Source organism: Sus scrofa, chromosome 11 (assembly GCF_054392235.1).
Source record: "Sus scrofa isolate SSC_HxYL_T2T_F1_AM1 chromosome 11, Sscrofa_HxYL_maternal_Yorkshire_Landrace_v2.0, whole genome shotgun sequence".
NCBI classification, from domain to species: Eukaryota; Metazoa; Chordata; class Mammalia; order Artiodactyla; family Suidae; genus Sus; species Sus scrofa.
In genome coordinates, this window is record NC_139393.1 from 84,469,320 (window position 1) to 84,493,753 (window position 24,434).

Below are 24,434 nucleotides of genomic sequence, written 5' to 3' on the forward strand. Positions count from 1 at the left end.
GCGCTGGGGTATCAGCTTGATTTATTGAGGTGAAACAGCCCCAAGGACAACTAAGGTAAAGCCGCCCTCATGACCGGAGGCAGCACGGACCCTCCCGCGAGCCCCGGCCTCAGCGCCCTGCTTTGGGGTCTTCCGTCCGCGGGTCCAGCAGCTCCCACGTGGACACGTCGCTCCTGTCCTGGGGGGCGGAGGGGGGCCCAGGTGAGCAGAAGGGCGCGAGGGCAGGGCAGGCTGCCTCCCACTGCAGGGGACAGGGGTCGGGACGCAGGTCTGGGCCCGTCCGTGTCCAGGCGCAGGGACGTCTGCGCGCGCCCCGCCGGCTCCCGGCCCCTGGCCTCGGCCCCGGGGGCCGCGCTTACCTTGATCCTGACGCCGTGCGCGCTCAGGTCCCTGCGCAGGGCGTCGCAGGCCTCCAGCAGGGCCCGTCTCTCCTGCAGCTGCCGTCGCCGCGCCTCCCCAGCGGCCTCTCCCGCGGCCAGCGCGAAGCGGCGGACCGTCTGCCGGAAGCGCACCAGCTCCTCCACCACGCTGTGCAGGGCGGCCGGGCTGCCGGCCCCCGCGGCTCGCTGCGGGCACACGGCGGGGCGGCCGGCGGTCACCTCGGGCGGCGGGCTGGCCATGCCCTCCACCGAGCAGGAGCTACAGCGGCCCCGGGCAAGGCGCCTTCGCCCGGCGGCGACGCCCCTCGCACCGCCCAGGTGCCCGGACGGGGACCTCCGGGGCTCGGGCGGCGCTGGGGCGCTCCGGGCAGGGGGAGGGGGTGGCGGTGGCAACCCCGGGCTTCCGGCCACCGCAGGAGGCGGCCGAGTGCCCAGACCCTCCATGCGGGAACCTTCTCTGCCAAGAGCGCCCCGGCTCCGGGGAGAAACAGCCGGGCCGGGCCTGGTGCCAGACAGGCCGGGACGTCCGGTGCGGGAAGCGGGGACGCGCCAAAGGGACCGTCCGCGGAGGGTGAGGCCAGCTCCCAGGCCCCCCGCCAGCCTCGAGTCCGAAGACAGTGACAGGTTTAACCACCGCCCGCACAGACGGGAAGGAGTGGTCAGGGCGGGGAGGCCATGGAACGTTCCAGATGGCGGGGCCGCAGACTCAAGCGGCTGGACCCACCGCAGGCCTGGATGAGGCCTCCGCTGTGAAGGGCATGGTGGGGACGCGGGGACGCGGGGCCAGCGGCGCAGGAACAGGCTCTGCTGCAGCCGGGCTGACGGGCGATTCTTGCCCGAGACCGCGCTCCGCGCAGAGCCGAGCTGGCGGTGGGGACCGCGGGCCTCTGCCGCCCGCCCGTCCAATGAACCCGCACGGAGGACAGCGGCGGCCGCCACGGCGCAGTGAGCGCCCGACGAGGGCCGAGGAGACAAGGCCTCACCTGTCGCTCGGCCAGAGAAATCCCCACCGTCTCGAAGAACTGCTCCACGAAGGACACGAGGGCGCCAAGCACGGCGGGGCTCCTGGGGCCTCGGGGCTCCTGGACGGGGCGCCGAGAGGGCTCCTTAGGGGCGGGGCCCCCTCGAGGCGGAGCACGAGCCCCTGCAGGGTCGCTGGGGTGCAGACCGCAGGGACGGGGTCTGAGCATCCCTCTGGGCGCAGAGCCCCAGGGTGGCGATGGCGGTGGCAGTGGGTGGCGCCGGGGGGGGGCCCAGGGACAGGTGGGGTCCCCACGTGGCTTCCTCCCCCATCTCACATCACAAACTCGGATTCCACAAGTTCATGCGGCAACAGGAGCGTCTCATGCTCCTGTGTCCACACACCAGGCCTTCCTGTGGCCCCCAGACCCGTGGCACTGCCACCAGCTCTGGGAGATGGGTCACCTGGGGCTGGCAAGGAGGCGTCTGCTCCACCCTCCAAACCAACACCGCGTCTGGGGCGCTACCTCCGCGGCCGCCTTCAGCTCTCTGTTCCCGTGATGGATGAGCTCCACGACGGCGTCCACCGCCCGGGGCGTGTTGAAGTCATCTGCCAGGGCCGCCTGCACGGCCCCCTTGGTGCGGCCCAGCCTGTGGGCAGACCGCAGTCGGGGCTCGCTCCCGGCACCAGGCCCTGCGCTGGCCAGTCCCCAGGGGGCGCCCCACCCGGCGGCTTCCCGCCCTCCCGCCGCAGTCAGGCCCTGGCCGCACCCGCCTGGCGGCCCGCCCCTCATCGAGGACCTCCCCCGGGGCTGGGCTCCGGACCAGCTCACCGGGCGTCAGGACCCAGGTCCCAGAACTGCGCTCGCGTGTCCAGGGCTGGGCCATGGCCTGGAACCGTGGAGGCAAAGCCCCCAACTCCCCCTCCCGAGGGAGAAATACGGCTTTGTGGTTTGCGGTCGGCCAGGGTCACCTGGCAGCACTGCCCCAGATGGAAGAGTCCTCGCCTGTCCCTCCCGGGAGGATGGCAGAGCCTGGCAGCTCCCTGCCCCACTGGCTCCTCCAGTCTGTCCCCTCAGGGCCCCTCGCTGTTGCGCCTCTGCAGCCCATACCGGGTGGTCCTACCCGGCCTGCTCACGCCACCCTGGGGACACGCTGAGCTTCAGATGCTTCCTGTCACGGTGACCGGGGCGCCCACCTTTCCCTGCCAGCTCCCATCCCCGGCTCCAGCCAGCACCACCTCCACCTCCCACCTCAGGTGGTGCCCACCTGTCCCACAGCACGTCCTCCCGCACGGGGCCACCAGCCAGCTGTCCCCTCATGTAGGCCCGAGCGTCCTCCACGAAGGCGGCCACGGCGTGGAGCAGGCGCCTGGCCTCGAGGATGGCGCCGTCACTGTAGTCAACGGCTGCGGGGAGGGGGCGCCAGTCACCCGAGCAGTGGCAGACCCCCCACAGTGGGGGGCATGCGGTGGTGCGAGGACAGATGTGGGACAGTGGCTCTGCCCGGGCGGCCCAGGCCTGGACACCTCGAGCAGCTGGGACTCAAAACAGCGTTATCTCCTCCATTTTCTGGAGGCCAAGGAGCCTGTGGGCAGGTGCCGGCCCGGGAGGGTCCCTCCTCGTCTGTCCCGCGGCTGTGGCCCAACTCTCCCAACTTATGACCATATAACCCCACCTCTGCCTCGTTACATGAGGAGCCCCATCGTCCCCAAGGGGCACCTGCTCCTCAGGTCATGGACACTGGGGGCCTGTGGTCACGACTGGTCCAGCCAGCAAGGCGGGGCCAGGACCCCAGAGTCGCCTTCCGGGGCTGGAAGAGGTTGTGCCCTCTGTCCCCAGGACACAGCACCCGGGGCGGCTGGCCACATGCACTGGGGGCCGCCACCTTTGTGTTCCCAGGTCACAAAGCAGGGGGTGGGGAGTGACTGCAGGAGAGGCTTTGCTGGGACAAGGCCACCCCAGAACAGGCGGGCCCCCCCGACGAGGCCCCAGGGGCTCACCTGACCTGTAGCTGCTCCGCAGGCAGAAGAGCCGGAAGACGTCGGGGGAGGCTGAGCGGAGGAAGTCCTGTAGGGGGTGCGGGGGGCAATGAGAGCAGGCGCCTCCTCCTCGGCCTGCTCTCTGCCCGCGGGACCCCGTGGGCCTGCAGCCCCCCGCCCCCCGCACTTTGACCTGTGTCTTTAGATCTCCCCCGACCCCAAGCACAGACTCGGCTGCTTGGCCGCTGCTGTTTCTGACCATGTATCAGGAGACCCGTCCCCAACTGACACGCTTACCTTAAGCGAGGATTCGCTTTCTGAAGGTGTTACTTTTTAGGTCCTTGTAAACCATTGCCAGACATTGGCTATGTCTGGGTATGGAGCTGGTTTTGACAACAGCAAAAGCTGTGCCTTTCATCCTCGTGCCCGCTGTCAGCGGCCCATCCCCTGCAGCCCCGTGCTCCCAACCGCTGGCACAGAGATGCCACACCCTGCTGCCTGCTCCCCACGTCTGTGCTCTGCTTGTCGCCTCTACTGACTTTCTGCTCATATTTGTGCATTTGGTTATGGATGCAAGACCGTACCTCTGATAAGGGTTACTATCCAAAATCTATAAAGAACTCATGCAACTCAACAGCCAAAAACCCCAACCCGACTCCAAGGTGGGCACAAGACCGACAAGTGGCCAGCAGGTACCTGGACAGATGCTCAGCGCCACTAAGATCTGGGAAACACACATCAGACCACAGCGAGGTGTCACCTCACGCTGTCCAGATGTTTGTCTCCAAAAGGGCAAGAAACCGCAAAGAACTGGTGCACCTGCGCTGCCGGGCGGAGGCAGGCGTGTGGCCGTGGGCAGAGCAGCACGGGGGTCCTCCGAGCGCCAGTACAGCCACCGCCCGATGCAGCGCTCCACTCCCGGGCACGGATCGGAAGGAAACAAAAGCACTACCTCGAAGACACAGCAGCAGCCTTACGTTCACGGCAGCCTTACACCAGTCAGGATGCGGAAGCAGGTGAATGAATAAAGAACACACACACACACGCACACTCACACACACACGCACACTCACACACACACACGGTCACCAAAAATCAGGAAATCCTGCCGTTGTGACACCGTGAGTGAGCCTGGAGGACACTGGGCTACGTGAAATAAACCGGACTGAGAAAGACACGGAAGGGCCTCCCCGTAAGTGGAACCTTACACTGAACTCACGCACACAGAGGAGAACTCGCCGGGGGCCGGGGAGACACTGGTCAAAGGGCACAGACCCCGACTTGCGAGCTGCCTCAGTCCTGGGGGTCCAGGGTACAGCAGGACGCCCCGAGGTGACAGACCGGGCCACGTGCTTGACACCTGCTCACACAGGAGATCTCAGGCACTCCCGCCACACACGCGGGAGGCAGTCAACGTCGCTGTGCACGTTTCACGACGCGTACGGGGACCAGATCGCCACGGGGCCGTTTAAACATATTCTCAGCGACACGCTAATGAAGCGGGGAAACTCGCAGGGAGCGGAGAGCTGGAGCCTCGGCCTCTGCCATGAACTCCTGCCTCGTCGCACCTCACGCTGACCCGACAAGGCCTCCGCGTTGCCGGGCTTCACAGACGAGCATTTTCACTGCTCTGTGCGATACCACTGCTTCCACACTGTGCGGGTCCCACCACACACCTGACTGCGGCATCCCGAGAGGTGACACGTGACCCCCCGTGTAAATCTTGGAGGACAGGCGCTCCCAGAAGCTTGGCTGCCAGGTGGTGACAGCAACAAGCCTCGGAGGCACACAGTACAGGCCACATGTTGACAGGCAGCAGGGTGTGTCTCCAAGACGCCGTGCTGGGTCTGCCCTGGTGCCACTGCAGGAAGAGGGGGCCACCCAGCCACCCCCGGCCAGGCCCACCCACTCGGCCCTCGGCACAGTCACCCACAGAGCAGGTGTTCTCTCCTCGTAAAGAGGAAAGACTAAGATGCCGACAGTGAAGAAACCGGCCTCGAGTCATCACCTAGAAATCAGAACGGCCAGTTTCGAGCTGCTGCCTGAGCTCTGAAGGTTGAGTCCTTCCCCACAGACCACAGCCCACGTTAAACAGAAAGAACCACGTTTCCACGCAGGCCAGTCTCCACGCCTGTCCGTGGGCCCCAAACGAGGAGGACTGGAGGGAAAACCCACTGGAAACTAAACACTGCACGAACTTTTTTTTGCCTCATCCACGGCATGCGGAAGTTCCCAGGCCAGGGATGGAATCCAAGCTGCAGCTACGACCTACACCAATGGTTTCGGCAATGCTGGATCCTTAACCTGCGGTGCCACAGCAGGAACTCCCGGACAAGTATTTTTCTACACGCAGGGCAAGAGCTTGGCATCCTCGAGGAACCATGGGCAAAGATAAGCTTCAGGCCAGCCAGAAGCCCAAATTCAGGAAAGAAAGGACTCATGAAAGGAATCCAAACTGGAAAGGAAGTAAAACAGTCACTGTAAATAGAAAAGCCTAAAGACACCACCAAGACACCACTAGAACTTACAAACAAATTCAGGGAAGTTGCAGGATATAAAATTAATATACAGGTTCCTGTTAAGTTTCTATATAACAAACTATCAGAAAGAAAAAGTTCCCGTTGGGGCTCAGTGGTTAACGAATCCGAGTGGGAACCATGAGGTTGTGGGTTCAGTCCCTGGCCTCGCTCAGTGGGTTAAGGAGGCGGCACTGCCGGGAGCTGTGGTATAAGTTGCACACATGGCTCGGATCTGGCGTTGCTGTGGTGTAGGCCGGCAGCTACAGCTCAGATTAGACCCCTAGCCTGGGAACCTCCATGTGCCGTGGGAGTGGCCCTAGAAAAGACAAAAAGACCAAAAAAAAAAAAAAAAAAAAAAAAATTAAGGAAACAGTCTCATTTACGATTGCATTTGTAAGAACAAAATACCTAGGAAAAGAACTAAGCAAAGATGTAAAAGCCCTATTGTACCCAAGCAGTTGTTTAAGGGAGTTCCCCTCGTGGCGCAATGGAAACAGATCCAACTAGGAACCCTGAGGATGCAGGTTCAATCCCTGGCCTCGCTCAATGGATTAAGGATCTGGTGTTGCTCTGAGTTGTGGTGTAGGCCACAGATGAAGCTCAGATCCTGTGTTGCTGTGACTGTGGTGTAGGCCGGCAGCTGTAGCTCCGTTTCCACCCTTAGCCTGGGAACCTCCATGTGCCACAGGTGCAGCCCTAAAAGGACAAAAGACAAAAAAAAAAAAAAAAAAAAAAAATTGTTTAAGACACTTGATAAAAGAAACTGAAGCCAAAACTAATGGAAAAATATACTATGTTCATGGACCAGAATACTTAATACTGTTAAAATGGCCACACTTCCCAAGGCAATCTACAGATTCAATGCCTGTCCCTGTCAAGCTACTAATGGCATTTTTCACAAAACTATAATTCTAAAATTTGTATGGAAACACAAAAGACCCCAAACAGCAAAACAATCTTGAGAAAGAACAAAGCTGAAGATACCATGCTCCCTGATTTAAAACTCTAATGCAAACCTTTATCAAAACAACACAGCACTGACACAAAACAGACGCAGACAGATGAATAAAACAGAAACCCAGAGTGAACCCACACTTGTTTGGACAATTAACCTCCGACAAAAGGTGTAAGAATGCACAGTGGAACAAAGCCTCTTCGATAAGCGATTTTGAGAAAACTGGATGGCTACCTGCCAAAGAATCAAACTGGACCACGTTCTCAACCACATACAAAAATAAGCCAAAACAGATTAAGGACTTAAGTGTAAGACCCGAAACCATAAAACTCCTAGAAAACAGACTTTGACATCAGTCTGAGAAGTATTTTTTCCTGTCTCCTCAAGCAAGGAAAACGAAAGCAAAAATAAACAAAATGTCAAACTAAAAAGCTCCCGCATAGCAAAGGGTCCTAACAGCAAAATGAAAAGCCACCTACTGATTGGGAGAAGGTATCTGCAAATGATACATCTGATGGGGGTTGGTACCCCAAATATACAAAGAACTCATAACACCTCAACATCAAAAAACCTGATTTAAAAACAGGCAGGAGACCTCAGCAGACATTTTCCAAAGACGACACACGGATGGACAACAGGTACCTGAAAAGATGCTCAACATCACTAAGCATCAGGGGATGCAAATCCAACCACCATGAGCTGCCACCTCGCGCCTGTCAGAGGGTTTTTATCAAAAAGACAACAACTAACATGCTGGACAGGCTGCGGAAAAAAGACCCCTCCTGCACTGCAGGGGGCATGGGAACGGTGCGGCCGCTGTGGAAAGCCGTAGGAAGAGTCCTCGAAAATGAAGGGTAGAACCATCCCAGTGAGCCAGAAATTCCACCTCTGGGTATTTTTTCCAAAGAAAACAAAAACACTAATGAGAAAAGACACCTGCACCCCCTACGTTCACTGCGGCACTGTCTGCAACAGCTGAGGCATGGAAGCAACCTAAGTGCCCGCCGACAGACCAGTGGATAAAGATGGGTCCATGAACTTCATACACTGCACTGCATCTTCAGCCATAGGGAAAAAAAAAATCTTGCCATTTGCGACAAAAGGACTGGACCTAGAGAGCACTGTACTGAGTAAAACAAGTGAGACGGAGCAACACAGGCACCGGGTGATGCCACTTACATGAGGCATCCAGAAGAAAAGCCCATCAACAAACATTCAAACACACTCATGGAGACAGAGGACAGACGCTTGCCAGGCAGGGGACGCGTGAAATAGTGGGGATTAGAGGTACCAACTCCTAGTTAGAAAACGAATGTCACGGGCCAGTGACCCAGCAGGTTAGGGAGCCAGCCTTGTCACTGCTGTGGCACGGGTTCCATCCCCGGCCCAGGAACTTCCATGTGTCTTGGGCACAGTTAAAATAAATAAATACATTTAAAAAACAAACATCATGAAGATGACATGCACAGTGGGGACGTCATCAATATTACTGCAGCTTTTTTTTTGTCTTTTTGCTATTTCTTTGGGCCGCTCCCGCGGCATATGGAGGTTCCCAGGCTAGGGGCTGAATCGGAGCTGTAGCCCCCCAGCAACGCGGGATCCGAGCCGCGTCTGCGACCTACACCACAGCTCACGGCAACGCCGGATCATTAACCCACTGAGCAAGGGCAGGGACCGAACCCGCAACCTCATGGTTCCCAGTCGGATTCATTAACCACTGCGCCACGACGGGAACTCCAATACTGTAGCTTTTTATGCTGACGGACGGTAACCAGACTCACCCTGGTGACGGCTTTGCAAGGCACAAAAGACACAATCGCTGTGCTTCATACCCAGAACTAACACAGTGCTATAGGTCAATTACACTTCAATAAAACAAACCAGCCACCTACCCCACAAGTCACTAGTGAATAAAACAGGAGTTCCCGCTGCCGCAATGGGATGGGCGGCACCTCCGGAGCACTGGGACACAGGTTCGAGCCCTGGCCTGGCACAGTGGGTAAAGGAACCAGTGCCGCTGCAGCTGGGGTGTAGCTCACAACTGCAGCTCGGACCTGATCCCTGGCCCGGGAACTCCACATGCCGCGGCGGGGGGGCGGCCAAAAGACCCACTGATGAATAAAAGAGATGCCAAAAACAGCGCTACCGTGTGTGTAAAGAAACACGTGAGAAGTATGTGCACAGACACATGTAAACACACGCTGTGATGCTGAGAAACGTGACGGCTGCTCCAGGAGGGAAAAGTGGGCAGCGTGGGAGCGGAGCTGGGGAGACAGGCTTCCCACCACCCCCACCCCAGCTTCCTGTGGGTGCTTCTTTCTCTCGGCTGCAGTTGTCAAGTTTCCTGCAATGAAATACACACTTCTTTAATCAAATTAAACCGTTAAACTGTTCGGGGGAAAAAGCATGTTACACAGGTCACTGCCTCGATTAAGAGCAGAAACTAAGAATTCCGGAGTTCCCGTCGTGGCGCAGCGGAAGCGAATCTGACTAGGAACCGTGAAGTTGCGGGTTCGATCCCTGGCCTCTTCAGTGGGTTTAGGACCCAGTGTTGCTGTGAGCTGTCGGTGTAGGTCACAGATGCGGCTCAGATCCCGCGTGGCTGTGGTGTAGACCGGTGGCTACAGCTCTGATTCGACCCCTAGCCTGGAAACCTCCATATGCCGCGGGTGCGGCCCTAAAAAGACAAAAGAAAAAAAAATTAGTGAGACGTTTTCAACTTTACACAACAGTTTTACTGTTCACGGGAACACTGAAACTAAAATTTTAAGCTCATTTTGCGTCTACTTTCCATAAAGCACAAAGCTGACGGGCCGCTGTGAGGAAACAAGGTTTTGGGTAAAAGAGCGACAAGAGTGACAAGAGCTGAAGCACAGACGCGCCGCGCCACCCACCCGACCTGACGGCTCGCAGCTGAGGAGCTGCTTCGGGGGGTGGGTTGACTTCTGCCCCAGCTCTGTCCCCAGAAAAGGTGCCGAGCTGGTCACCCAGCTGTGGCAGCCACGCTGTGCGCCCAGAGGGCGTCTAAAGCCCGTGTCCCCGTGGGGGCGGCCGGAAAGCAACGGTCGCCTCGGCCCCACGCAGGGTCGGTTCGGCACAGAAAGACCAGAGACCGAATTCATCAGGGACAAGGTCAGTTCAGACCCTGAAGTCCCCGGGAGAAGGACGAGCGAGGAAGACAAAGCCCTGTCCCCGAAGAGGACTCCCGACCAGTAAACAGAAAGAGCCCAGAACGAGGCCACGCGACGTGGCCCGACCCAGAGCCGCGTCACGAAGGCCGGGCCCACGGGGGGACGCACACGGAGGAAACGGGGACCGGCCCGCGGCCCGCCTGCCGCCAAGGCCCTGGAGGCTGCAGCGTGCGGCCAGGGCCCCGCGAGGAGCGGACCCACCGGACGCCCCCTCCCTGGCCACCTGCGCCCGGGACGGGGACAGACGCGGCGCAGGGCAGAAGCGGGAGCAGGGCGCCTCTGTGGGCCCTAAGGCGGAGGGCACCCTGCTCCTGGGCAGCGCGAGGACTGTGCAGGGAGACGGCGGGGGTGAAGGGCAGAGGCCGCGGGCTTCCACTCGCACCAGGGCCCTGCTGTCGTCGGATTCAGGGGAACCACGGCGGGGGGGGGGGGTAGTGCCCACGGGGTGCAGCCAGTCCGCATGACGCGAACGCTCGGAGGGCTGGTTCCCCACAAGCACGTTTCACACGGCTGCGCGGTACACGCAGCCAGGGTTAAGGTGGCAACTTTTTTTTTTTTGCTTGTTAGGGCCACACTCGCGGCACACGGAGGTTCCCAGGCTAGGGACTGAATCGGAGCTGTAGCCACTGGCCTACACCACAGCCACAGCCAGATCCGAGCCACATCCGAGCCACATCTGCGACCTACACCACAGCTCACAGCAATGCCGGATCCTTAACCCACTGAGCAAGGCCAGGGATCGAACCTACGTCCTCATGGGCACTAGTCAGAATTGTTCCTGCTACGCCATGACAGGAATTCCTAGGTGGCAAATTTTATGTGACGTATTTTTCACCATATTTTAAACAAAAATAAAAAGCCCAAGACACATACAAAGGCCCCACCTGAACACTGATGAGACCCCAGTTAAAACAAAAAAGCTGTAACTGGAACAGGAACCAGAAAGTTGCTGATACTAAGCAATCACCGTTAACTTCTCAGGAGTTGTGACGCCTGCAGCACTTTTCCGTGTGGTTCAGCAGCTGTGAAACTGGGTATATGCGTGCACACCCGCACACACACGTGCACACACACACTCGCCATTCCCACTGACACAGACAGAGCACAGATACACACAACAGTGACGACTCTTGGATCCGTATGTGAGCACACGTGCTGAACCTCTCTGTGTGAGACCATGTAAGATACCAAACCTTCCCACAAGTACGTAAAGATGGTCTGGGGTGGGCGAGGCGGGGGGGGGGGTGCTGTCACGCCAGTGCACCCGCATCCCCTCACCGGGACACTGACGCCCTGCCCTGCACGGCCACGGGCCAGGAAGCCGCTCGGCAGGTGGAGAAGCCAGGACCAGGCCCCGGGCAGGAGCGGGTGGCGCCAGGGAAGGGGGCAGGGATCCAGCAAACGTGACTGGGGAGGAACTGGTACCAAGGACAAGGGCGAGAACCTTGGAACTGGACCGGGAGGCCGAGTCCCCCAGCGCTGACCCAGGGAGCTGGCAGGAGGGACACGGGAGGGGACGAGGACACTAGCAGCAAGACGGGGTCGCCTGCCACACCAGCCCTCCCAGCACGGCAGCAGGCTGGCAACGCGGGGCCCGCGACGAGCGAGTTACCTTGATGGTGACGTAATTCCTGAGCGACTTGGACATCTTCTCCTCCCCGCCCTCCACGTGCAGATGCCCTGAAACCAACGCAAAGTCACTCGCGCCGCCCCAGGTGGGAGGCAGGGGCTTCCACCTGCGGAGGACGGTGAGGCGGGCGTGTCTCCCAAGGTACCAGCGAGCCGTGACCCGCTGCGCTGTCCCCGGCGTGGACGCCCACACAGGGCCCCTGATCTTTCCCACACTCAGCCCTTGGGGGGTGGACCCACGGCCCCGCTATGCCCCTCCCTGCCCCTCCCGTGACCCCCAGGCACCGAGAGGACGCATCGCTGGCCCTGAGAACCAGGCACAGAAGCCCAACTGTGATGCTCGGTGAGCAGGTCTCGGAGCAGCACCAGTAGGTTCTCTGCTGTTTTCCCGACGGATCCTGACCTTGGCATCACGTGCCCCCCCCCCATGCATGTGAAGGACAAGGGTAAAACAAGCCCTCGGGACCGTCTCCAGCTGAGCCTGGACCTCGGCCTGGACGGCATCGGTGTGGGGCTCTCTTCCTTCCCAACAGGAGACCCTTCCCCAGTTTTCCTGACACGACCTCGAGCCCAGGGCTCCAAGGCCAACCATTCTGAGATCTGGTTTCCAATGCGGCTTCCGAAATACATGGAACACGTCACTCTAGGCACCTGCCGTACACACCACTACTTGGGCGGGAACCTCCGGAGCAGGAACCGCCCACTGAACCCCGCCTTCCACGCGTCTTCTTCAGGAAGAAGCATCCTTCCCCGTGTGTCAGCGGACACAGCTGCTCTCCCAGGACAAGGTCAGAGAGAACAACGGATTCCGGAGCCCTCACAGGACACAGCGGCAAAAGCCTTCCCTCTCCCATCTAAAGCCACAGGGGCCCCCTGGCAAAGTAGGTTAAAGATCCCGTCTTGGCATTCCCATCATAGCTCAGCAGTTAACCACTCTTGACTAGCATCCCTGAGGACACGGGTTCCAACCCTGGCCCTGCTCAGTGGGTCAAGGATCCTGTGTTGCCATGAACTGTGGTGTAGGTCGCAGACTTGGCTTGGATCTGGCGTTGCTGTGGCTGTGGCGTAGGCCAGCGGGTAGAGCTCTGATCCGACTCCTGGCCTGGGAACCTCCATGTGCCGTGGGCACGGCCCTAAAAAGACAGAAAAGAAAAAGAAAAAGAGACCCCGTCTACACCCACGCAGGCAACAGCTCCTGTGCCGCGGACTCAGCCAGACAAATTCAAGGTAGAATGGAAACGAGGGTTGGAAGGGCACACAGAGCCAGATGCTGGCTCCCAGGCCCCACACAGGGCACGTGCCTGGGGGGCTCGTGGGGAGGAGGCACACGGAGCAGGGCTGCACTTGGGCACAGGCAGTCCTGCCAGCCACGGTCACCCCCGTGGACCTGACCACACTTGAAGCAGCAACTGTGCGTCCCTGCGGCACGTCCGCACGTACCCCACCTGCCGGAAGCCCTGACAGCCTTAACCAAGGGCTCAGGCAAAGGGCGCCTGTCCACTTGCTGGGTTTGGCGGGTGACCTCTCCACCCCTCCCCAACCACCACCAGAGCCCGGCCTCTTCCTTACCCTCAAACACCTTAACTGGCCACCGGGAAAGGTACTAAAACCGGGCCATTGCGGCCCCACGGCCTTGCTCAAAATCGACATGGGATCTCCTCGTGCAGCAAGGAAATTCCAAGATTGCTTTGCTCGAGATGCTGCTGGTTCCACGTCACACCCGCTTCTGAGAGCAGGTGGCTGGAGCCGATCATCTTCTTGGAAAGTGAGACAGAAGGCAGTGCTTTCAGAGGGTGACAGCTACTCATGGTGACAACGTGGCAGCTCCAGGACGGCAGGTTCATCATCACCACATCGAACCGTATCTGCAACCCCTCTCATGCTCTCACCGAGAGAAACACACGTGGGGCAGCAATGCGCGACACTGGCCAACTCTCGCAGCTTCGGCCTCCGTTCCAAAAGGCACGGGTGGTCTTCCAATCCAAGGAAGCCAATGGACTCGAGTCAAAAACAGCCTCAGGGACAAGCTGCATTTCCAGAAGCAGAGGCTTCGCAGACTGAGGTGGCAGAACTGGAAAGGAAGCAGTTTGACCGAGGCCCCACTCACCCGAATGCAGGAAGTAGTTCCCCCACTGTGGGCACCGGTGGAAGGCCTCACACTGGGCGATTTCGTTCTCGTGGTGCGGAAAAGCCAGGTCTATGCCGCCCGAGTGGATATCCAGCCGACTCCCAAACACCAAGCTGCAAGACACGGTGCAGAGCAGGGGGCTGATCAGGCCAACAGCAGGGCTCCAAGCCACAGCCCGTCGCCCTTCCAGCCTCGCTCGGCCTACGCAGAGAACGGAGCTCAGTTCTAAACACATAACGACTCAACCGATGCAAACGTCAACTGAAACTGTTTTTACTGCATACAATCCCTAGAGTTCCCGCTGTGGCTCAGCAGGTTAAGAACCTGACACCGTGTCTGTGAAGATGCGTGTTCAATCCCTGGCCTCGCTCAGTGGATTAAGGGTCCCATGTCGCCACGAGCTGTGGCGTAGGTTGTAGATGCGGCTTGGATCCCACATTGCTGTGGCTGGGGTGTAGGTCAGCAGCTACAGCTCCGATTCGACCCCTAGCCTGGGAACTTCCATATGCCCTAAAAAGAAAAATACCCCTAATTCATGGCTTTTCCTCCTGGTAAGAGACTTCATGTTCTTTCTTCCAGAAACAATACATGGTTTTTTAGAACTTCAGAACTACTTTTCCTTACTTTTTTTTTTTTTTTTTTTTTTTTTTTGTCTTTTTGCCATTTCTTGGGCCGCTCCCGCGGCATGTGGAGGTTCCCAGGCTAGGGGTTGAATCGGAGTTGTAGCCACCGGCCTACACCACAGCCACAGCAACTCGGGATCCGAGCCGCGTCTGCAACCTACACCACAGCTCACGGCAACGCCGGATCGTTAACCCACTGAGCAAGGGCTGGGATCGAACCCGCAACCTCATGGTTCCTAGTCGGATTCGTTAACCACTGCGCCACGACGGGAACTCCCTTACTTTCAATAGGGAGAGTTTAGTGATTTAACAAAAAAGAACTATAAAATCATGAGATTTTTAATTTGGCTTTTTTGAAAATTTAACTATTTAGCAGCCATACCTGAATAACGAGGTAACAGAATTCAAAGTGACTCATTTCAGCTGTGTGGGCATTTCTGCTCTAAGGCTACACTGTGCACCCCCTCCCCCCCAAATAGCACATCTCAGGGCTGACGGGCACACGCTGCCTGCGCATTGGTCACTGGAGCACCTGCAAAGCAACCGGGTGCAAAGAGTCCCGGCTGACCAGCAGTGGCCCCAGAGGACACTAAAAATGCAAACGTTGAGTAGGAATGTAAAAGCCACACAGCGGCGACGGGGGGCCAGGGCCATGGAACTCTGGAGGCCAGCCCCCTCCAGGGGTGCAGACACCAGTGGGTTTTCTAAAAATGGCTAAAAATAGACGTTTCAAAGGTGCTACAGCCCCTCCGAGGTCCCTTTCCGCTGAAGGCTGACCCTTCTCCCTCTGGCCCAGCTCAGGAAAAGCTGCATTTCATGGTCACCCCTAAGCTGTGCAGCACGTGGTCGTGGACCCCGTAGCCTCGGCGATGGAACCTGGGGCATCCCCGAAACGCAAACACTAGGAAGGAGCACGTGAGTCGGGAGGCACCAGGGCTGGGGGGGAGCGGGGCCGTAACTGTGTTGGTCACGAGTGATCCATTTTTATAAAGATCTGAGCAAATGTGACAGATTTAACAGCTTAACTGTGGATCCACTGTGTTCGTTATATTAGCCTCTACTCTCCCTTAAATGTCAGATCTATTTTAAAGTAAGAGAAAGCTGGAGTTCCCGTCATGGCTCAGCAGAAACAACCCTTACTAGTATCCATGAGGATGCGGGTTCGATCCCTGGCCTCACTCAGTGGGTCAGGGGTCCGGTGTTGCCGTGAGCTGTGGTGTAACTCACAGACGTGGCTGGGATCCTACGTTGCTGTGGCTGTGGTGTAGCATAGCTGCAGGTCTGATTCAACCCCTAGCCTGGGAACTTCCATGTACCTTGGGTATGGCCCTAAAAAGACAAAATAAATAAATTAAGAGAAAGCTGGAGTTCCCATTGTGACACAGTGGAAATGAATCCAACTAGGAACCATGAGGTTGTAGGTTTGATCCCTGGCCTCGCTAAGTGGGTTAAGGATCCAGCATTGCCATGAGCTGTGGTGTAGGTCGCAGACAGGGCTTGGATCTGGCGTGGCTGTGGCTGTGGTGTCGGCCGGCAGCTGCAGCTCCGATTAGACCCCTAGCCTGGGAACCTCCATATGCTGCAGGTACAGCCCTAAAAAAAAAAAAAAAGCGAAAGCTGAAACTGAATAGAAGTCTGTTTTTGTCTTTAGATTTCAACAGAAATAAAATATTTAATGGTAACATTACATTTGAAACTCACTAAATATTTCCTGTTTTAGAAAAATCATGTGAATTTAAAAGATAAATGTCTTTTTACAACGCAGTGTCTATTCCACATTGCTATTAATAAACAAATACTTGTAAATACATCTGGGAATTTACAGCCGGGCGGAGAGCTGGACATCGCTTTTTTAATGAAAAGTTGGCCCCTGCTTCAAACTAACAAGAGCCTGACATCTCAGGAATTTCTGGACACGTTTCCAGAGGAGTCATACAGACATCAGCACAGGTGGGGGGCGGGAGCACAGTCATCACAGGTGAGGTGGGGGGGGCACAGGCGTCAGCACAGGTGGGGGGCACAGGTTATCAGCATGGGATGGGGGAGCAGAACCCCTTCTAAGTCTTCACTGTGATGCATACACGGGAACGGGCTTTCCCACCTGCAGAAGGGGGTGAGGTTACGCAGAAGCCGGGGGCGGGGGGGGGGGGGGGGTGTGCACAGGCGGCACTCAGAGAACTGCCCATCAGAAAGCTGCACCCCACACAGCGCCACGCGGGGGCTGTGCCCAGCAGTCTGAAATGTTTGCCTTAATTGTACTTGGCTTCTAATCTTAAAAACTGCTTATTATAAATATCTGCAATGGAGTTCCCGTCGTGGCGCAGTGGTTAACGAATCCGACTAGGAACCATGAGGTTGCGGGTTCGGTCCCTGCCCTTGCTCAGTGGGTTAACGATCCGGCGTTGCCGTGAGCTGTGGTGTAGGTTGCAGACGCGGCTCGGATCCTGCGTTGCTGTGGCTCTGGCGTAGGCCGGTGGCTACAGCTCCGATTCAACCCCTAGCCTGGGAACCTCCATATGCCGCGGGAGCGGCCCAAGAAATAGCAACAACAACAACAACAAAAGACAAAAAGACAAAAGACAAAAAAAAAAAAAAAAAAAAAAAATATCTGCAATGAACTAAAACACATGAAATGTATCAAAATCCACAAGTTAACGATACTAAAAAGACCCCTCGCTCCACAAACAGGAAAAAGACACGAGGTTATTTGCCGCAGAATTGGTAAAAGCGAAATACGAGAAACAAAGTGCCCCCCATGAGGCGCTGGCTGACGGACGACGCAGCCGCGGCGCAAAGCAGGGCAGAGCCCAGACCCACCGGCAGGAACCCCAGGATGGGCTGCCAAGTGGAGAGAAGGCACAGGAGGGCCTGGGCGGGGTGCCACCTCTGTGTCTGCCCCTCCACACACACACACACAAGGAAGGGGCACCTGGCTGCGGGCAGAGCCACAGGGGCGCGCACACCGGAGGACCAGGCTACGAGGGCCTACAGGAAAGAGGTGGCACAGCCCCGGCAGCGATGCTGAAGCCAGTACGCTGCTCCGCAGAAGCTGGGAAGCGAGTAGGGGCATCAGCCGCCCGGTGCGGACGGGCTGGTGGTACCGTGACCTCAGGAGAGCAGAGTCAGTGGGGACGCGCAGAGAAGGGACAGAAAAGAACATCCCTGGAGGGGAAGCGGGCCCATCGCCGGGGCCCGAGCCAGCCTCGTCCCGGGTGGGGTGTGCGGAGATGAAGGGCTGGCAGGAGGGCAGGTGGGGCTGGAAACCTCGGCGATGCTCCAGGGGCCCGGGCCCAGCCCCCCGCCCAGTCCTCGTGGAAGAGACGCGGGCGCCCCGGAGGCGGCCCGTGGGCTGGGACGTCGAGGGCTACGTGCAGAGGCTGCTCTGCGGGGAGAACAGCGCTGGTGCTGGAAAGATGAGCCAGTCAGGTTTCGCTTCCTTTCTCATGGCCGGCGCCCCCGAACCCTGATGTCGAGGCACAGAAGATTCTGGAAACCTTACCTGGAGAGGGTGGAGCATTCAATATGCCAGCCAGGCCTTCCGTTTCCCCAGGGGGAGGCCCAGAAGGGCTCCTGCGGCTTGGCCGCCTTCCACAGGGCAAAGTCGCCGGCGTGCCGCTTGTCAGAGTCACCTGCCCAGGAGAGGTCCGTCAGCCAGAGGCCGGCAGCCAACCACGTGGAGCCGCCAGCCTCCGAGGCGAGGCGCCCAGGCCCGTGCCCTCTGGCAGAGCTGCACGTCCTCGCCGTGTTCGCCCCTTCCCCACCTGAAGGCTGGAAGGGCACGAACACTCATCCATAACCGCCAGCAGCACGCGCTTCCCCGGCCGTGTAGCCGGCCTCGGGGGCTGGGCGGTGGGTGGGCTCGGCTCCCAGTCTCCCTGCTCTGCCTGCAGGTGTCAGCACTGCGTTTGAGCAACGTTTCCCCCAAAAAGGTGCTCATCACAAAGCGTGACAAGGAAAATGCCTGAGCATCGGTCACCTTCCAAAAGTAAGAAGACTCAGAAGAGGAGGTTCAAGGCTATGGGATGAGCTGGCACGGGGCTCTCTTTAGATTCCAAAATGGGGAGTGGAGTTCCCGCTGTGGCGCGATGGGATCAGCAGCGTCTCTGCAGCACCAGGATGCAGGTTTGATCCCCAGGCCAGCACAGTGGGTTGAGGATCAAGTGCTGCCACCGCAGCTGTGCCTTGTTACAGCTGATGAACTCAGGTTGAGATGCTGTCACCACTAGGACTCGGATCTGATCCCTGGCCTGGGAACTCCACATGCCGTGGGGAGGCCAAAAAAGGGGGAAAAAGAGAGAGACCAAGATGCCCCTCTGTGGGTGAAGGATAAAGCAGTCTATTTGGTGGAGTATTATTCAGCCCTGAAAAGGAATGGGCGTTCAAGCCGTGAAAAGGCATGGAGGAGCCTTCAATGCACATGAGTAAGTGAAAGCAGGCTGTCTGAAAGGCCACAGACTGTAGGATTCCAACTCTATGATCCTCTGGAAAAGGCAAAACCATGGAAACAGTAGAAAGATCAGTTTGCCAGGGTGGGGGAATGATGGGGCAGAGCTGGACAGCAAAACTCTGTATGAAAATAGAAGGATGGACACACGTCATCACACAGCTGTGGAAATCCCGGGAAACCCCAAGCCTGGCCCAAGATGTAGACCGTGGACTCGAGGGGTGACAGTGTCTCCATGAGGCTTGTCAGCTGTAACAATGTCCCGTCCGGTGGGGGTGCTGACACCAGGGCGGTCGTGCTCACTGGGGACAGAGGATACTCAGGAAATCTCTGTACCTTCCACTCAATTAGCTGTGAACCAAAAATTGCTCTCAAATAAATTCTATTTTTTAAGAAAGCGTTGCTGATGTTGGAATGTGTAGGTATCAGGAGTTTCTCCTCCGGGTGCCCGAGGCCACACGTTGCAGGTGCAGGTGGTCCAGGGGTCAGGGCAGGATGCTAACGACTGAGCAGAAGTAACAAGAACTGTTCTGGGAGTTCCCGTCGTGGTGCAGTGGTTAACAAACCCGACTAGGAACCATGAGGTTGCAGGTTCGGTCCCTGCCCTTGCTCAGTGGGTTAATGATCCGGCGTTGCCGTGAGCTGCGGTGTAGGTTGCAGACGCGGCTCGGATCCCGCGTTGCTGTGGCTCTGGCGTAGGCCAGTGACTATAGCTCCGATTCGACCCCTAGCCTGGGAACCTCCATATGCTGCGAGAGCAGCCCAAGAAAATGGCAAAAAGACAAAAAAAAAAAAAAAAAAAAAAAAAAAAACTGTTCTGAGAAGTCAGGTCAACCGTTGTTGTTAGACTCAGACTTAATTAAACGGTCATGCCTAAAAACAGAGATAACGTAAGACAACTCCACTTCTGGGTTTTTGCTCATTTTTGTTCGGTTCTGTTAAATAGTATCCTTTTAAAAGTATTTTTGGGAGTTCTTGTTGTGGCTAAGCAGTAACAAACCTGACTAGTATCCATGAGGATGCAGGTTTGATCCCTGGCCTCACTCAGTGGGTTGAGGATCTGGTGTTGCCCTGAGCTGTGGTGCAGGGCACAGATGCAGCTCAGATGCAGGCCGGTGACTACAGCTCTGATTTGACCCCTAGCCTGGGAACTTCCACATGCCACGGGTGTGGCCCTAAAAAGACACACACACAAAAAAAAGCCTTTTTGGGAGTCCTCTTGTGGTGCAGAGGGTTAAGGCCCTGGCATTGTCGCTGCTGAGGCATGCGTTTGATTTCTGGCGCAGGACTTCCACATGACTTGGTTTTGGCCCAAAAAATAAAAAAGCATTTTTTAATACATTTCTATATATATTATATTTCTTCTCCATAAAAGTGACTTTGATCTAACAAAATATTGAAACAGAAGCAGGGACGGGAATAAATTCAAATACAACGGGAATGTAAAAGAGAGTTAAATGCATATGGGAATTTACCATATGGTGCAATTTCTATGGGAATTTGTGTATGAAAACCCTTTGGGGGTTTAACGCGTGACAGCAGCAGGATGAAGACCGGACAGCACAGACAGCATGGAGCGTGGGCAGCAGTGACCCGGGAGGAAGAGAGGCTGGCGGCCGCATGTCTCTGCCAAGTGAACCCTGCACACATGTATCTACCCCTAAAACCCCATTACACTGAAAACCGGCTGTGATCAACACCTGGCAACGTGACCACGTCAGAGAGCAGGTGTCCCGCCCCCACCGAGTTGTGTCCCCAGAACCCAGAGAGGAGGGTGGACCCACCTGGCTCTCCCATGGGATCGGGGACCACGCCGACCAGCTTGCCGTACTTGGCGCCTCGCGACTGCAGGTCGAAGTAGACGTTGCCTGTTTCGTGAAGGTGATGGTGAAGCTGACTTCTCAGTGGTAAACACCCGCAGCCACACGAGCCTCGGCTAACGACAACCAGGACACACACAGACCACGGCCGCTGGCCCCCGCCACTGCGGGTTTAAACCAGACTGGCAAGGAGGACACGCACTGCAAGGCCACACCAACATCCGGTTGTGGAAGTGAAAACACAAGTCTAAGTTCTTTGTAAAATGCTGAAACAATTCTTTTTCAAAAGAAAAGAAGGAGGGAGTTCCCACTGTGGCTCGGCGGTTAACAAGTCCGACTAGTACCCATGAGGATGCAGGTTCGATCCCTGGCCTCGCTCAGGGGTTAAGGATCTGGTGTTGCCGTGAGCTGTGGTGCAGGTCGCAGATGTGACTCAGATACGGTGTTGCTGTGGCTGTGGTGTAGGCCGGCGGCTACAGCTCCGATTGGACCCCTAGCCTGGGAACCTCCATATGCCACTAGAGCGGCCCTAAAAAGACAAAAATACCCAGGAAGCCTTGCGACTGTCAAAGACTCAGGCTCCAGGTCCCTCTCCAGCCGAGCTGGCAGGGACGCCAGGGCCACAGAGGAAAAAGAAGAGAGTGGCTTGGGAAGAGACGCCCGGTGACTGGGTGCTGCCTGGTCCCCTGGGGGTCCTTCCTCCTCACTCAGCGTTTATGACTGAGCCTGAACGAGGCGCTGGGACAAAGCAGCATGAATACCGTGGTCAGAGGTCAGGAGCCCTCTGGACATCCTCAGAGAGAAAGGGCTCCCTCGGCAGAGGGCCCGGGTTTCTGTCCCCATTTGCTACACCACGTCTTCCTTCACAAACAAAGATCAAGTTCAGCCGAGCTTTTGAAGAAGTGCCACAAAGTCCAAATGAATGGAGTGCCAGTTAATGGAAATTCCTTTCGCACTAGTTACATCCGTGCTTCCTCTGTTAAATTCACAGTCAAGCACAGCAGCAAAACAGCACAGCACAGGACACCACGCTCTGGCCACACCTCGCCCTCCAGTTATAGGACAGCAGAGCCCCCGCTGTGTTTTCTGGAGCAAACGTGAAACATCCAGCTCTGCACAAAGGGCCTCGCCCTCAGAACCCGGCGTCTTCAGCAGACCCCACGCTGGACACCCTCCTCTGCGCCCCAAGGACACCGGCGGGTCACCCGTACAGACGCCTGCCTTCAGGTCCTCTGCCAGGTCCCTCCTTCAGGTAGAGCCCGGCTGGCTTAGGAGCTGCTCTTCGGCCTGGAGGCCTCAGGCCAAGGCTGCGCCCAGCATCGCACTGCTTCCCGGACCCTGTGAGGGTCTCCTCTCCAGCCACGCTTCCCAAGTCTGAGTCCCGCCCGTCCGAACTCTGACCAAAGCCTCCTCTGCCCTGGAGGCTGAGTGACCCTCCTCAGCTCTGGTATCGTGCTGCCCCAGCGCTGTCACCGTGGTCACAGTTTGTCAGCTCCCCCACCCGAAAAGCCTGCGGCTCACGAGGAAGCACAGAGAGCCCAGCCCAGGGCCGGGGCCCTGCTGCTGCTGGCTGCCCGTCAAGGACAAAAGAAGTGTGGTCCTGGACACGGGTGACAGGGACGACGGGCCCAGGAGCACCGTTCCTCCGGGGTCCCGCCCAGGACGGCATGCCGGTCACGCCACAGCCCAGCCACACCGGGGATCTGCAGCTTTCGCCTCGCCGTATTCGCGATGCTCGGGTTTTGTCTCCAAGAGGAACGGGCAGAGCCCCGAGGACAGGGTGCTCCGTACGACCCGGTCAGTGTCCTCAACCACGGAGCGAGCGGAGGGGGGGGTCTTGGAGAGAAGAGGGGGCACAGGAGGGGGCTCTCCAGCGCCCGGTCTGCTGAAGACGCTGCGTCTCTTTATTCAGAGACACACGGTGACGTGCTAGGCGTCTGCAGTTTCTCCCATCAGCGCATCGAAAAAAGACCTTCCCCAGGTGGAGACAGTGTCCGGGAGCCCGTCCCCAACCCGGGCCTGGGCCTGCGGTTGGCCTGCCACGGCCCCCGCTGTGTCAGGAGAGCTTGCAACGCTCAGGGAAGCCTGCAGGGAACACCTGCGCCCGCGCCCAGACCAGACCCGGCCAGGTCTGCTTCACCCACGCCGGCTTCCCAGACGCTGCCCCCCGCCCGCGACCGTGCAGGACGATTTTCAACAGAACTGATTCAACAGCTTTGCAAAGGGACAGTCGCCACGGGAAATCTCCCTACATGTTTGCAGCAGGAATCCCACCAAGACAGACAGTGGGATGCTCGGCCGGTCCCAGCGGCCCGCAGACCCTCCAGTCTGTCCGGGCCCCGGAACGGAAGCCCTACCTCTCGCGGTGGAGTAAGCGTGCCCGCTGGCGATGATCCCTGCGATGAACGCGACTATCTGAGGGATGTTTTCTGTCACCCTCATGTACACCGTCGGGGGGAGAACCTGCCGGGAGCAGAGGAGAAAGACCGCTGCCTGCGCCCCGCGGAGGGAGGCCGGCCCCACCGGCTCCTCCTCAAGCTTCTCACCTTCAAGGCCGCCATGTCTTGTTTAAAATCTTCTTCATAAAGGTTGGCGAGCGAGGCGGGTGACACGTTCAACTGCAAGAAGACGAGGTGAGCGTGAGTCCGGAGTGACCGTGACGGAACCTCAGAGGCACGGCCGCCCCCACGGCCCCAGCCCCCCGCCTCTGAGTGGCTCTGCTCACAAAGGGGACACATGTGTCATCGCCACCAAACTCCACCTTTGCTGCTTCGCCGGTCAGAGAGGAAGCAGCAGACAAGGTCATGACTTCTGATACAGGATTCCAAGCAGAGCCCCAAACACACACGACAGCCTCTGCTCTTCGGGGACCAGGGCGGCCAGCTCACCCCCCTGCAGCCACCGTCCCTTTCCCTCGGGAGCAAAGGAACGCAAGTGAAAGGTACGTGAGGGAGGAACGTCTCAGACACCTGATCACAACGCGGCTCCAGAAAACAGGGACTGGGAAGGGCGCTCCATCCCCACGGGCCGGGGCTGGACCCCTGGGGACGAGCACCCCATGGAAGGAATCGGGTTCCCAAAGGGGGTGAGCACGGGGGCATGCGGCTGGCTCTGGATTCGGAGGCGGGGGGCAGTGAGCCAGCACACACAACAAGGTTCCCCCAAACACCTCCTTTTTTGTCTTGTCTTTTTAGCGCCGCACCTGCAGCATTTGGAGGTTCCCAGGCTAGGGGACGAATCAGAGCTACAGCTGCAGGCCTACACCACAGCAACACTGGATCCGAGCCTGGATGCTAGTTGGGTTCATTAACCACTGAGCCATGAAGGGAACTGCTCATCAGCATTTCTTATGCCAACCTTTTGTATCAAGCAATTTGCATTAAAGCATCTGGAATTAACCATTTTCTAGTGAGTTGTAGGTCTTTTCTTACTGACATATAGAAAGGTTTTTTTTGTTTTTTTGTTTTTTTAGGGTTGCACCTGCAGCATAGGGAGGTTCCCAGGATAGGGGTCTAAACGGAGCTGTAGCCACCGGCCTACACCACAGTCACAGCAACATGGGATCCGAGCCGCATCTGTGACCTACACCACAGCTCACAGCAACACCGGATCCTTAACCCACTGAGCAAGGCCAGGGATCGAACCCACAACCTCATGGTTCCTAGTCGGATTTGTTAAACCACTGCGCCACGACGGGAACTCCAGTGGAAACAAATCTGACTCGCACCCGTGAGGACGCAGGTTCCATCAGTCCCCCTTAAGGACCCAGCGGTGCCGTGAACAGTGGTGTAGGTTGCAGACATG

The 24,434-nt window shown here is 57.7% G+C and overlaps 1 protein-coding gene across 14 annotated transcripts in view; it reads right to left on the bottom strand.

Moving 5' to 3' along the window:
* Window positions 1–4: 4 nt before the first annotated feature.
* CARS2 (cysteinyl-tRNA synthetase 2, mitochondrial) overlaps window positions 5–24,434 on the bottom strand; it is a 38,696-nt gene continuing 14,266 nt past the window's right edge. For 6 of the 14 annotated variants that reach the window (XM_084982300.1, XM_084982299.1, XM_084982298.1 and 3 more), the window contains 12 exons: window positions 23,177–23,248; window positions 22,988–23,093; window positions 20,595–20,678; window positions 17,866–17,995; window positions 13,723–13,856; window positions 11,599–11,666; window positions 3,343–3,409; window positions 2,610–2,748; window positions 1,868–1,991; window positions 1,364–1,462; window positions 360–566; window positions 5–178 (listed from right to left, as the gene is read on the bottom strand). In XM_084982300.1, the coding sequence (XP_084838426.1) occupies window positions 110–178; window positions 360–566; window positions 1,364–1,462; window positions 1,868–1,991; window positions 2,610–2,748; window positions 3,343–3,409; window positions 11,599–11,666; window positions 13,723–13,856; window positions 17,866–17,995; window positions 20,595–20,678; window positions 22,988–23,093; window positions 23,177–23,248 (1,299 nt within the window). In that variant the 3' untranslated portion in view covers window positions 5–109. Of the gene's footprint in view, window positions 179–359; window positions 567–1,363; window positions 1,463–1,805; window positions 1,992–2,609; window positions 2,749–3,342; window positions 6,126–10,735; window positions 11,667–13,722; window positions 14,419–17,077; window positions 17,772–17,865; window positions 17,996–19,954; window positions 20,679–22,987; window positions 23,094–23,176; window positions 23,249–23,391; window positions 23,539–24,434 lie in introns of those variants that run through there. The other 8 variants (XM_084982302.1, XM_084982303.1, XR_014819963.1 and 5 more) reach the window with 8 other exon arrangements.